The 14,119-nt window shown below is 43.1% G+C and overlaps 1 protein-coding gene across 1 annotated transcript in view; it reads right to left on the bottom strand.

Moving 5' to 3' along the window:
* Positions 1-14,119, bottom strand: part of ADARB2 (adenosine deaminase RNA specific B2 (inactive)) — a 319,264-nt gene that overhangs the window by 92,736 nt on the left and 212,409 nt on the right. The window contains exon 3 of the mRNA XM_056338476.1: positions 12,807-13,714. Within this exon, the coding sequence (XP_056194451.1) occupies positions 12,807-13,714 (908 nt within the window). The remainder of the gene's footprint in view (positions 1-12,806; positions 13,715-14,119) is intronic.

Genomic DNA, 14,119 nt, shown 5'->3' with positions numbered 1-14,119 from the left:
CCATCAGTGTTCTCCAGAACGTGGTGACAGAAGCAGCCTCATCCCTCCTGTACATTGATTTCCCTCAAAGTCAAAATGTAAAACATGCAGCTGAAGGTTCTTGCCCTGCAGAAGCAGAGGGCATCTCCTATCAGTAGGATTATTATGATTGTCACCAAAAATATCCTACACTAAAACAAAAAAAAGGAAGGGAAAAAATAATTTCTACTTGAGGGTTCATATGGCAATATTTTGTGTTTTTGTTTTCAGAACTTTTTGTGGATTTCAGTAAAATCATCTGCTTTTTTAGTAAATAAATAGGTTTTCAGTTGCTTTGCTGTCTTGTCTAACTAGTAGCCAGCACCTAGTGGAAGGGCAAATACAACACACAGACTCCTGCAGTCAGGCTGAGATGCTTGCCAGAGTTGATGGTTGATGTTTGGCCTAAACCATCAGAGAACCAGACAGATGTGGATGAATGATGATCAGCAGGAATGTGCTACACCACTGAAGAAGGTTTCTTTTTGAAGAAGACAAGTACAGAATGGGCAAAGGTATCTCTGTGTTAAGAACTTGTACCTGCTGTTCTCGTAACATCCATGTAACTCTATATAGGAAAAAATCCTGACCACTGAAGGAGGAACATGCAATGCCACAAAAGGCAGCAAAATATGTCAGTGTTTTAATGTGTTGTCAGTCCTGGCTGGGAATAGCAAAACCCTTGGGCTGACCTGCAAGCTTCATGATCCATATGATCAATAGAAATGTACGTGCCTGGGCTTTTTCTTTTTTTCTTGGACAGGAGTTGATAACTACCTTTAGCATTTGTGAAGATGTTTTCCAGAACAGTGACCCTCATGGGACATTCCTCTTCTCTCCATGTTATCATGCTATGAGTCACCATAATACATTATTACAGGACACTGTTTTGAGGCAAATCATGCTGCTTTCCAAGTGGTGCCTGCTAACTTGTGGTTCAGAGAACAGCTTTAAGAGCTATGTGATCTGTTTCCATGGTCATCTGAATTGCTGATACTCAGACACAAAAGCTTCAGTGTGGCTCTGATTTGTATCTTCTGGTGTGCATCAGTCAGCTCATCTGGCTGGCATTGCTGCCATAATCATAAGCCTTCAAGGAACTCGATTTTATGTCTCTTGTGTTATCAACCACTGCTCCCTGTTATTTTCTAGCTTGGCTTTTTTGGCTGCTGCATGTTGATGGCCACTCCCTCGGTTTGCAGTATAGCTGGATCAGGTTTAAACAAGCGTCTTCAATTTCTGCACCTCTCTTGGACAGTGTTTGTCTGCAATGACCAGGATAACCAAGGCCTAACAGTGTATTGGTGGTGCTGTTATGAACTGTTGTCCATATGATCGGTGTACAAGGGTCATTAGGCACCAAGAGTTAGAATTACTTGTATGTGTATCAAGGAGAGTAGAAAAAAAGAGGAGACTGATTCAGAAGTAATGAGTTTATTCTTATATATCCCTGTGAGGATTATTCCTTAAAAGTACAGGGCAGAGTTGATTTGGATAAAAGCTAATTATCAGACAAGAAATTTAGCCAGTGTTGCCGTTCTCACCCTCTTCACAAGACCTCAGAGACTCACGTTATTCCTTGTGTTTAACCTAATAAAGCAATGACACACATAGGAGGGAAAGGAGTTGATTGTAATTATTTCTGTGAATAATAGTGCTAAGTTCATAGGAGATGGCCTAAAAATAGGAACTCAACAACTAAATGACATGAACAAAGAATCTAGAGGTCATGGGACACTTAGGCTATTTCTCTGAACAAACCAAAACACATTCATTTTTTTCATTTATCTATGTTTGTTCAGGGACTGTTCTCTTTCCATCTTTAGTTTTTAAAGGTGAATTGGATATAGAGAGTGAGAAGAAATAGCACACAAAGAATTTATACAGCAAATCTTTGTGGTTTCAGTAGCATGGGCTTATTTGGATGACGTCTCAGTGTAGCACTGATTTTAAGGTACCATTGTCTGAATTCGGAGCTGATTACAAGGCTGGTGTCTGCAGTAGATGTAAAGACAAGTAGGTTAAGAGCAATCACGCTTAGGTGTTTTCATACCAAATGTCTACTCCAGTTCAGAAGACAATAGGAAATAACAGTTGCTTGCTTGGAAGTAAACTATCAACTAGAAAACTTGAAAGGATGAAAAAGCAAAATGAATTTGTCTAAAGACAATGTTGAAGCTTTTAAAGTAAAGGAGGAGAGGTTTATGGGTGCATTAATATTTTATGTGTCTTAGAATTCAGCCTAAGAAGCTGATGGGTATAATGAGACATAGACAATATGGATAGTTTTCATGGAATAAAACTTTGTGATGAAAGGAAATGGATAATTTACTCACTTTCCCAGTGAATATGCATATTTATCTCCCATTTTTATTTCTCAGGAGTTTGCAAAAATATTTTATCTTAACAAAAGTTTACATCATGCATCATGCACATGAATGAAATATTTTTTTCTCCCATTAGAGATCCAAACTCACATGTAAGATGCTCATATAAAGAAAGCACTAAATGAACAACAAAGGATTTTACTCTCAAAGAACATGAACCAGTTCTCTAGTTTTGTTTGGCTGCATAAATGGCTAAACACATAAATCACATTTTACATCCATTATAACAAGTCTGAAGTCTGCTCTGTCCATTAATTCTCAACTATCCTAAGATTAAGCCCTAAATATATTCCACCTATTGAATTTTATGACGTGCATACTATTTTGTGTGTGTGTATGTATATAATCCTTTCACATTACAGTATGCGTGAGCAGTTTAGCTGAGATAAAGGGGCAGGAGAAACGTTGGATTTCTCTAAAAATACTATACAAATGCACTATTTAAAGGCTAACGGATGCAATAAAATAAAATGGACAAAGACATTCCCTGTTATTCAGCAGGAAGGGAGTGGTCCCTCTGCTGCATGTGACACTGGGCTTCTCAGCAGCATCACTGGGGAAACTGCAGGCTCTGAGCTGCTGCCTTTCCAAGGTGCGCTGGCATTTTATGCTACTAATCTTCCTCTCGCGCGATGATCTGCCTGCCACACGGTTGGCACAAGGACCACAAGAGGGAGGTAGTCATCGTAAAACAAATGGTAGGAGCTTGCTTCTGATACTCTGTATATAGAAGAAAAAAATATCTGTTTGAATAATTAAAGCTTCCTAGATGTGACTACAGATAAAAATAGATAAAGAACGTGGTTTTGGCATGATTATAACACTTCAGCTCAAGCAGAGATGGCTTTGCATGGAACTCGACCAAAGAAAAATTCACTGCAGGCACTTGTATTACAGCTCCATTTAGCGGAGCAGAACTATCATGGCTTGTATTAAGTAGATAATAATGAAGCATCATAAACTATGTCAGGATGCAAGTCCAGGATGAAGCGAGAGCTTTAATGAGGTCCAGCTTACTGGGAGCTTTTTGAAGTGTCCCTAGCTCACTTACAAAGCCAGAAAGCAACAAAGACGACTCTGGCAGCTGCGAGAGTGTCTGGTTTAGAAGGAAGTTTTATGTGTGGATGACACCAGGCTGGGATTCAGCTTTTATGTACTAACTCACTCTGCTCGCTGATGGAGCCTTAATCATTCTGCACAAACTGTCTCACCATAATGGGTCGCACAAATAGTGATTTTTGACAAATCAGATCCACACCACCAGCTTCCCGGACTGGCAAAGCCGGTTCATTGTGGTAAATGGCAGAAGTCAGCAGAGCCCACACTGTGTCTCACTAGCTATGTTTAATAAGCAATCTAGACTCCAAAGGGAAGAAATCAAACGCTGGTTCTGTGGATGTATGGATGGTATGAAGTATTTGCAACTGTGCTGAAAGAGCAGCCAGCAGCCAAGTCAGATGGCTAAATGAGATTCACCCCACTCTAAATGCACTGTAATCACAGTGGACTCTTCAGAGTCTGTATAAAGTAAAGCTAGATATTTTTATTTTTCCTTTTTTTTTCAGAAGAACAAGGGGTTTGGGACACTTATAAGCTTAAATTACATGATTATATATACACTTGAGAAAAATGCCTTTTGGTCTTAAAGGTTTTTCCCTTCAAGATACTATTTTTTCACTTCTTTAAATGAAGATCAGCCATTCATTAACTAATTATCACCATTATTACAGCTCCCCTAAGTATTATTAATTGGGTGAGTAGTATATTTAGACTTTATCATCTTGTTAGAAGAGTTTTGTTTAGCATACCTAATGCTGTAAAAGCCCTGAGCATGTTCTGTATCATGTAAGACTTAAAGACAAGTGCAGGGGAATCTTTTGGGGATTCTGTCAGTCACCTATGGCTAGGGGAGAGCAGGGAGTTACAGGGTATGGCAACTGAGGAGCAAAAGAGAGAGGTATGGAGGCTGGAGATGGATACACCAACTCAAACACTTCCTGCAGCAGATAGCTGGAGCAATACTGTGGCCCAGCTGATGCAAAGTAGTGTGTTATTTTGCAGTGATGACTGGTTTGCATGTGCAAACTCCTTAATGTGTCTACACATATGTGCTGATGCTATGAAAGCAACCGATCGGAGTCACAAAATCACAGAATAGTCAGGGTTGGAAGGGATCTCTGGACATCGTCTTGTTCAACCCCCTGCTAAAGCAGGTTCTTCTAGAGCAGGTTGCACAGAATCACAGCCAGGCCGGCTTTGAGTGTCTTTAGGGAAGGAGATTCCACAGCCTAGTTGTAGACATTGCTAAGATCCTCTCTCAGTCTTCTCTTCTCCAAGCTAAACCGGCCCAGCTTTCTCAGCCTTTCCTTTAAAGGGACATGCTCCAGTCCCCTCATCATCTTCATAGCCCTCTGCTGGACTCCAGTAGCTCCCTGTCTCTCTTGAACTGGGGAGCCCAGAACTGGACCCAGCACTCCAGATGTGGCCTCACCAGGACAGAGCAGAAGGGGAGGATCATCTGCATCAACCTGCTGGCCACTCTTCCCCAAGGCACCCCAGGATCCCATTGGCCTTCTTGGCCACAAGGGCACACTGCTGGCCCATGGCACCTTGCTGTCCACCAGAATTTCCAGGTCTTTTTCTCTTTCTCTGCAGAGTTGTCTTCCAGCAGATCAACCCCTAGCCTGTACTGGTGCATGGGGTTATTCCTCCCCAGATGCAGGACCCTGCACTTGCCTTTGTTGTTCCCCTCCACCCAGCTCTGTAGCCTGCCCAGATCTCGCTGAATGGCAGCGTAGCCTTCTGGGGTACCAGCCACTCCTCCCAGTTTTGCATCATCAGCAGACTTGCTGGGGGTATGCGCTGTCCCTTCCTCCAGGTCACTGATGGATAAGTTGAACAGGACTGGACCCAGTACTGACCCCTGGGGAACATTGTGAGCTACAGGCCTCCAGCGAGACCCTGTGCTGTTGACCACAACTCTCTGGGCTCTGCCATTCAGCCAGTTCTTGGTCCCCCTCACTGCCCGCTCATCTAACCCACACTGCCTGAGCTTACCTGTGAGGATGTTGCGGGAGACAGTGCCAAAACCCTTGCTGAGGTGAAGGTAGACAACGTCCACTGCTCTCCCCTTGTCTACCCAGCCAGTCATTCTGTCATTGAAGGTTATCAGATTAGTCAGGCATGATTTCCCCCCCTGATGAATCCATGCTGACTGCTCCTGATAACATTCTTTTCCTCCACATGCTTTGAGATGACCTCCAGGGTGAGCTGTTCCATCACCTTTCCAGGGATGGAGGTGAGGCTGACTGGCCTGTAGTTTCCTGGATCCTTCTTGCCCTTTTTGAAGACTGGAGTGACATTGGCTTTCCTCCAGTCCTCAGGCACCTCTCCTGTCCTCCATGACCATTCAAAGATGATGGAGAGTGGCTTAGCAATAACATCTGCCAGCTCCCTCAACACTTCGGGGTGCATGCCATCAGGGCTCATGGATTTGTGGGTGTCAGGTTTGCTTAAGTGATCTCTAACCTGATCCTCCTCCACCAAGGGAAAGTCCTCCTTTCTCCAGACTTCCTCTCTTGCCTCCATGCTCTGGGATTCCTGAGGGCTGGCCTTAGCAGGAAAGACTGAAGCAAAGAAGGCATTCAGTAACTGCCTTCTCTGTGTCCTTCATCACCAGGACACTCACCTCATTTAGCAGCGGGCCCACATTTTCCCTAGTCATCCTTTTCCTACTAATGTACTTAAGAAGCTCTTCTTGTTGTCCTTGATCTGCCTTGCCAGATTTATTTCCAAATGGACTTTAGCTTTCCTTGTTGCATCCCTGCATACTCTGACAACATCCTTACATCCCCAGTGGCCTGTTCCTTTTTCCACACCTTGCAAACTTCCTTCTTCTCTTTGAGGTCTGCCAGAAGCTCCTTGCTCATCCACACAGCCCTCCTTCCCCCTTTGCTTGATTTCTCACTCACAGGGATGCAGTGATCTTGAGCTTGGAAGAAGTGATGCTTGAATATTAGCCAGATCTCTTGGACCCCTCTACCTTCCAGAGTCCTAAACCATGGGATCCCTCCAAGCAGGTCCTTGAAGAGGCCAAAGTCAGGTCTCCTAAGTCCAGGGTTGCAATCCTACTTGTTGCCCTGCTTCCTCCATGCAGGATCCTGAACTCCATCATCTCATGGTCGCTGTAGCCAAGGCTGCTCCCAACCTTCACATCCCCAACCAGTCCTTTGTGTGTGAATACAAAGTCTATGAGTACACCTCGCCTTGTTGGCTCCTCCACCACCTGCATCAAAAAGTTATCATCGATGCTCTGCAGGAGCCCCCTGGACTGTGTGAGCCTGGCTGGGTTGTTTCTCCAGCAGGTATCAGGGAGGTGGACATCCCCCATGAGAACCAAGGCCCGTGATCATGAGGCTCCCTCCAGCTGTCTGTAGAAGGGCTCACCAACTGCCTCTGACTGATCAGGTGGCCTGTAGCAAACACCCACAACAGTGTCCTCCATGTTGACGGGCCCCTTAATCTTCACCCAGAAGCTCTCGACTCATTTTATATGCACCCCAAGGGAGAGCTCGATACATTCCAGTTGCTCCCTCACATAAAGAGCAACTCCAGCACCTCGCCTTGCTGGACTGTCTTTCCTGAACAGTCCATCTCATCCCTGACAGTGTTTCAGCCATGCGAGCTGTCCCACCATCTCTCTGTGATTGCAATGAGATCATGGCCCTGCGACCGCACACAGATCTCTAATTGTTCTGTTTGTTTCCCATGCTGTGTGTCTTGGTGCACAGGCATTTCAGAGAGGTAATTGAGCATACGTATCTTCCAGGAGGGGTGCAAGAGGATCCACCGTTGTGCTTTCTACCCTGTTAATTTGTTTCCCGTGACTCCATGTAGGTAACCCTTCTGTATCTCCCTTTGATCTTGCATGGATCATATACATTAAAACATGGTAATTTCTTCATCTAAGACTCAAGCTGTAATCTCTCTAGGGCAATAATCATGTTTTATGTTGGACTTGTATGAGGGGTGAGGAGGTGGTCCAGGTTCCTCAGTTGTGAGCCTACAAGCGACTGCAATCTTATTAGCAGCCAGGATAATAATAGCAGTATCCGAGGCACTAATGCTGTGCCTCTAAATAGGTTCTTTTTCTATTGTTTTGCTTAAGAAACCGTAATCCTATAAATGTCTCAACTGCCCGTTGCTCTGATTATAAAAAGCAAATTTCCCCACCTACAGAGTCAGAAATAGATGGTTGAAAATCAAACATTATTTGTATTGCAGAGGCATCTCTCCAGTCCCCACCATTTCCCTTTCTTGCATCTCACTGTCAGGAGCTACACACACACACCCCTATGAGCTGTTTCTTTTGGTGCAGGAGACAACAGAGAAGGTTATTAAAAATGTGCCTGGTCACTTGACCAGACAAGGCTTTTCACAGAAACATGCTGGAACAGCTTCTTAAAGCTCAATGCCTGCTCTGTGTGCTGTTCCTCTTCACACTGGAATCAAATCTATCAATGCCAACCTCAGCCCCAGCCTTAATTGTGACACAGGCCAGAGGGCCTGGTTGCAAGGAAGTTGGAAAATGAGGATAGTGAGAGAAATAAAGTGAAGGAGGCAGGAACAATGGATACTGCATGAAAATGAACCAGTTTTGCAACACAGGTTTCTGGAGGGAAGTGAATGAGAGGTGTAGGGTATGGGGCTTTCCCCGTCACGGTGGTTGTTCTTCCCATGACACTGCTCACCAAGGTGACACTGAAGTTAGCTGGCAGGGATCCTTGACCTGGTCAGGGTAAAGGATCAGTACAATGGGGATATTGAGATTGGTTTGGTCTGCAGACAAAGCCTTTGGCAAATATGGGATTTAACTGGATTCAAATGGTTAGCTTTATTTGCCAAAGGAAAAAAAAAACCTGCTTCTTTTGGATGATACACAACACAAAACACAATGAGGTTTCATTTAAATAAATAAATTGACAACCACTGCTCTGGCAGTTCTGGATGTGAACTAGTAACAGCAGTGTTAAGCCATTGCAAAGCGGAATGAATGTGATTTTCACACCTATTCTTTTTTAATTTAGGTCCATTTGAAATCCAACCACCCCTCTATTACTAATTTGTTATGGCAATATTAATTAACGTTTTTGCTTTACAGCAGTAGAGAATGCTGTTTAGACTGAGTGAGATAGATTAGAAGGTCTACAAGATTAGAAAAACAATCTGTAAACTGGTCAGATGCAGTTGAGGGTCACCTTGATCTCCTGAAGTGAGTACACTGCACTTGGAAAATCTGAGAATGTGTGGATGTCTTTCTGCCAGTGCAGACTCATTAGGACAGGATAGGTCAGCACCCTTTGCTGTTGTCTCCTATTTTGGAATGTAAGAAAATTAGCTCCCAAGATGGGTAAAAACAATTGTTAGACTTCCATAAAAGCTGGTATTTGAAGAAATTGTGCATTATTTGATAAACAAAATTAATCAAGACCAAGTATGCTAGGAAACAAGGAGCAATATTTAGTGACTTAGCGAAGGTTCACAGTGATGCGTTGTAATTTCCCTTCTCCTGACTCACTTTGTCTCTGCCATTAGTTTAGCAGATCTCCAGGCTCCTGTCTCAGCTACTGTGATCAACATGGTGTGTCCAGCTTCAGACCATTAATAGTATTTATCTTGCATTTTAGTGGCATAGCACAGATAAGGCATCTGGTTTGAGGAAGAAGAGTAGCAGGCAGATAGACAGGCAAATTTGTGGCCTTTTCAGCTGATTCTTGGGTTGTCTCAGCTACCTTCTATTCACCCTACACATAGGCAAAAAGCTCAGGCCCCCCAGCCATCACTGCATCTGTATGAGAATTACAGAAGTTGATCAAAACACTGTTGATGGTGGTAAAGAAGCCACAATCTCAATTATTTTGGCTTTAAATTATGGGATTAAAATTTTTACCTTGTGTAAAGTGTGGTATGCTTCGGTTTACTTTTTGGGTATAATTTTGCAGTCAGCCCAAAAACACTGGGGAACAATCACAGGGAAGAAAATCAGAGGCACAGTGATGTCCTTTTAAGACAGCACCGATATTGTAAAGTGCTCACAATTTCATTGTGGGTTTTCAGCATTGGCAGGTGAGGAGCAGGAGAGGCAGCTGAAGAAGCAAGTTGGACTGTAGCTGCCCCAGGGAATTAATCTATTTCTGGCTTTGCTATTCTTGCATTTCTTTGTTTTGCCTAAATCAGAAGGGATCAAGGTGGCAGTATTTTACATCTATGCTCTGAATTCCCTGGTGATTCAGGAAGCCTTTTGTGTAGGCAGCACCTCTCAGGACAGACTGGAGGATATGGTACCTCTTTTGACATTTTACATTGAATCTCCCTTGGTCAGCAGGAAAAGTGGCTGTCAGACCGAGGGTATGCCCAAGGCCCAGGCTGAGGGATGCCAAGTCCCCCGGGAGCCCTGATGAGCAAGGCAGAAATGTCAATGGTCAGAAGAGCCAGCTTGTAAGAACATCTGAACTTTCTCGATGCTTTCTTGGATGCTGTGAAATCCATAAGTTCAACACAACTGGACTACCAGTGTTACAAGATTTTTGGCTTTTCCTGTTTCCAGTCAGGCTGTAATCAGGAAATGGCAAATTCTGGCCCCCTAACACCACCGATAACAGCAACAGGAACATGAACAGGGACATGCAAAGTTGTAAAGGGAAATCACAGAGATAAACATACTCGTGAATTCTACAAAATATTCAAAACATAGGTGAAACTGTTACACCTGGTCTTGTTTGCCTGTCTCTACTATCAGTGAATTAACTATCTGATATCCTAACAAATACGATGAAGTTACTCCTTATTCTGTGAAGAAATCAAGCCCCCTGCTAATATTTCAAATTCTATCCCTAAGCTGTTTGGGGTTCAGGGTGCTCTCCTGATTTTAAACAGTTTTGGACACAAACCAAGCTAAGCGTACAAAGTCAGAATAGCTTTGAAAATTTGGGTTGAAATGTGTCCTCAAAAATGTGGTTCATAGAAGATCAGGGAGACAAGAAGGAGCTGAAACAACTTTTTGAGCAGCTGGCTCTGACCACAGCTCAATGAGAACTACACTCTCCCCAGTACGGTTACCACCACTTTAACTGAGCAAACAGCCAGATGGGCTGACTGAAGCAGTGAGCAAAACCAGTTACTTGACAAGATACTGCATCACACAGCAAGAACAAGTAAAGATGCTTCTGGATTTAATGCTTGAACTATAGTTCAGCTGAGGCCAGTGGAAATACGTCAGTTGGTTTCAGTGGAAGTGATAACTTGAGTAACACAAACTCAGGTTTTGTGTCATGGCTGCTATGGCTGTTGATGAGAGCAGCTAGTAAGGAGGTCAGCAGAAATCAGCGTTAAGGCTTATATCTCAATTAATGTGCTGAATGCTGGCATTAAGTACCTGAGTAATCTTTTAGTTGGACAATACATAACCACCCAAAAAATACCGACAGAAAGTTCAGTGACACCTTTTCAGTGACATTTATACTTCTTGAACAGTGAGAAGAAGATAAGGAGGGCGGAAGTCTACAGAAAGGAGAAAAGGCCATAAAAAAAGGGAATATACATTAAAAAATGTGTCACCTAGCGAATAATCAGGAATCCAGGTAAGATGTGATATTCAGGCAGAAGACAGTGGCGATGTCAAGCAACCAGGGAATATTTCAGAGAGCTCAGGAACTTAGGCAATGAAACTTGTGGCGCAGTTTCTAGAACATGACAATCCATCGATCGATGAATGCATGGTATTTACCTGCTGACCCACCCAGCAAAGTTCACTGGGGGCAGCAAAGCAGCCAGCAGGATGGGACTAAAGATTCCTCTTTATATCCAAGTGCTAGGTTTCCATGAGGAAGGATAGGCATGTCCATTAAAACAAACTACTCTTTACCAGAATTAATTTGAGCAGTAAACAGCACAGATTTCTCATTTTAAACCATCTGTACTTCAGAAGAGTACTGGGAGGATGGAAGGAGGATGGAACTGCCAGGTTGGCCAAGGCTTCCAAAATGCTTGCAAAGCACTCTGTGAAGATCACTGCTGTTATTGAATTATGTTGTTATCCCACTGTTTCATGAAGTTTACAAACCAAAATTAAAAGGAAAATATGGAGGATTATGATGTATTTTAAAATTTATTACTTTTTTCATGTTTTCTTTTTGGAAACATAGGAAGGAAACTTCTGGGTCAACAAATATAATTCCTGGGTCCTGCAGGCAATTGTGTCAGCTAAAGGATTCATCTATCACACTCCTTGAACATATAATGAACATCTTTACTAACGTTAATGAGAATTGCTAATAATTTGCATTTACACACTACTTAAGGATCTTGAAGTGTTCTTTCATATAATATGCTCATTTTTATTACAGGCATATTGGATTTAAATGACTTGCCTAGGGTCTCACAGCAAGCCAGCAGCAGAATGACTCTTAGTGCTCCCGGTGCTTTGCATTAAATCCTGGACATTAACAGCTCCTTTCATAAAGGAAGCTCTGTAGTGGTAGATCACCTCCTGGTGCTGGTGGATCAAACCTTTTATGATAGCGCAAACAAATCAAGAAATTACTTGAACCCATGTAATGCTTCCCAATGTCTGCAAATCCTGGCTTCCTTTGAACTTAGAAAATTGACAAGTCTGAGTAATGCTAAGATAGCCTTTGGCATATGACCAACTATGAAATTTTGATATGCTAAGTATGTGCCTCAGATCTATATTTTCTGTATGAATACAGCAGTAATCTCTACATTTGTTCCAGGAATTCTTCAGAGCTTTCACTATCCCTTGTACGGTTGGAGGCATATTTGAAAACAAAACGCTCCCCCCCCCCAAAAAAAAAACCAACAACCCCCCAAAATTATCTATAATAAACAAAAATCCTTCACTTTTCTAGTGGCAGAACTGTCTGGACAGCTTACTTTGAAACAGGCACATTCCTTGTCATTGCACTCTCCTCTGAATGGCAGTGTCCTCATCAAAAATTAACTCTAAGAAGATGATATGGGGCATCCCTTTGTTTATGGGCTCCCTTCTGTCAAGAAAGGTGCAGTATCACCTGATTTTTCTGCCCGTGTCAATATTATCATTCTGTAGCAAATTGAAACATTGGTATTTCCCTGGGATTTTTCCCTCTCATCTATGCCTCCTATGGAAAGGGCTGCACATCGTACCCAATGATTTCAGGATACTATTTTAAAGCTTTTGCCTGTAGCATCTGGCTCTTTCTATGACAAAGAGCTATTTTGTGGGTGGCACTTGCTATAACATCGGAGGAACCATCTGGTAGAACAGCAACAACTACAGCAATACTGATGCCATTCATCAAAACAGTTACTCCAATGTGGTGGTGGCTACCCAGGAGCTCTCACCTGTGGCAAATGGTGACATTTACTCCTGCTGGGAATGTGGCTGGGCAGCCGAATGTTAAAGAGGGCCTGCAGGGCTGCCTGTGCCGCTTGACCCTTGGCCAGCTTCTTGCTACGTCCTGAGCCTTCAAACGTTCTCCCGTCCACTCGCACCGCCATCACAAAACTCTTGATGTGCTGCTTCTCCACTGTCTCTGACAGGCAGACGTACCGCAGGCCTGACCGCAGCTCATTTAGCAGCACCACTGGGTTCTTCTCACTCTCCGCCTTGGATGCCATCTTGTGCTTGCTTTGCTTACCGTGGCCCATTAAGTCCAGCGTATGGCAGAGTAAGCGCCCGTGTCGATAAGCGGTGGAAAGCAATTCATTATTAACGGGGTTGTAGACTGAAAAGTCCTCGCTGTGTGTAGATGGTTCAAACTCCTTGAACAGAGTATCTGGAAAGTCTGCCTGATCAGAAGTAAAGTCCGTGGATGGGTTGATGCAGTTGCCCATGGCAAAGTGAGCTTGGCAGGCGTTGGGGAACTGAACGAATGACTTCAGAGCTAGCTCTGCAGCACGCATTTTGGCTTTCTTTTTTGTGGGCCCTGTGCCTTCAAACGTAAGTCCATTTACTTCCACGGCAACAGCAAAGACTGGAGCATGCACTGGACCTGTCTGGGAAACCATTTTATATTGTAAACCTGGTTTAAGTTCATGTAGCTGAACCAGAGCATTCTTTGGCGTCACTGACCACGAGACTTTCTTCCAGATGAGCTGGAGTTTGCAGAAATGGCCATTACTGCCTTCCTCTAAGGGTCGTTTTCTCTTACTGCTAAGTGTTCCCCCTCTTGCCCTCTCATTAGATGGTATCGGATGATCCTCCAGGTTGCCAATGTTTCGATTTTCCTTTACTTCTGCACTACTGGTACCTGTCAGTAAAGAAAGAAAAAAATCTCACATTACAGTTGTCATAGTAGTAGCTGACATTATGCCTAGGGCTGGCAGAATAGCCAAAACAGAAATAAAAAGTTAATGATAGATATCCTTGCTCAGCCCTTTTTGGTTTTTTTTCCTCAAATATCTGTATAATGGTTGGTTTATTATTTATAGCACAGATTTTCTGCATGTCCTGAATGTTTACTTGTCCCTAAAGTTCTACTTGTATTAGTCACTTGCCTCCTGTTTTAAAAAAAGATTACATCATTCGAAGATGAAGCATAACTGATGCCATGTGACTTAAATGAACTACTGCATTCACACTGGATAATTACTAGTAAAAAGTGAATAGTTTGTGAAGTCCCCTTAGGCTGAGATTTATTCTATAATCCATGTGG

The sequence above is a fragment of the Falco biarmicus genome, chromosome 4 (assembly GCF_023638135.1).
Source record: "Falco biarmicus isolate bFalBia1 chromosome 4, bFalBia1.pri, whole genome shotgun sequence".
Lineage (NCBI taxonomy): Eukaryota > Metazoa > Chordata > Aves > Falconiformes > Falconidae > Falco > Falco biarmicus.
This window is presented reverse-complemented; position numbering and strand designations above follow the sequence as displayed.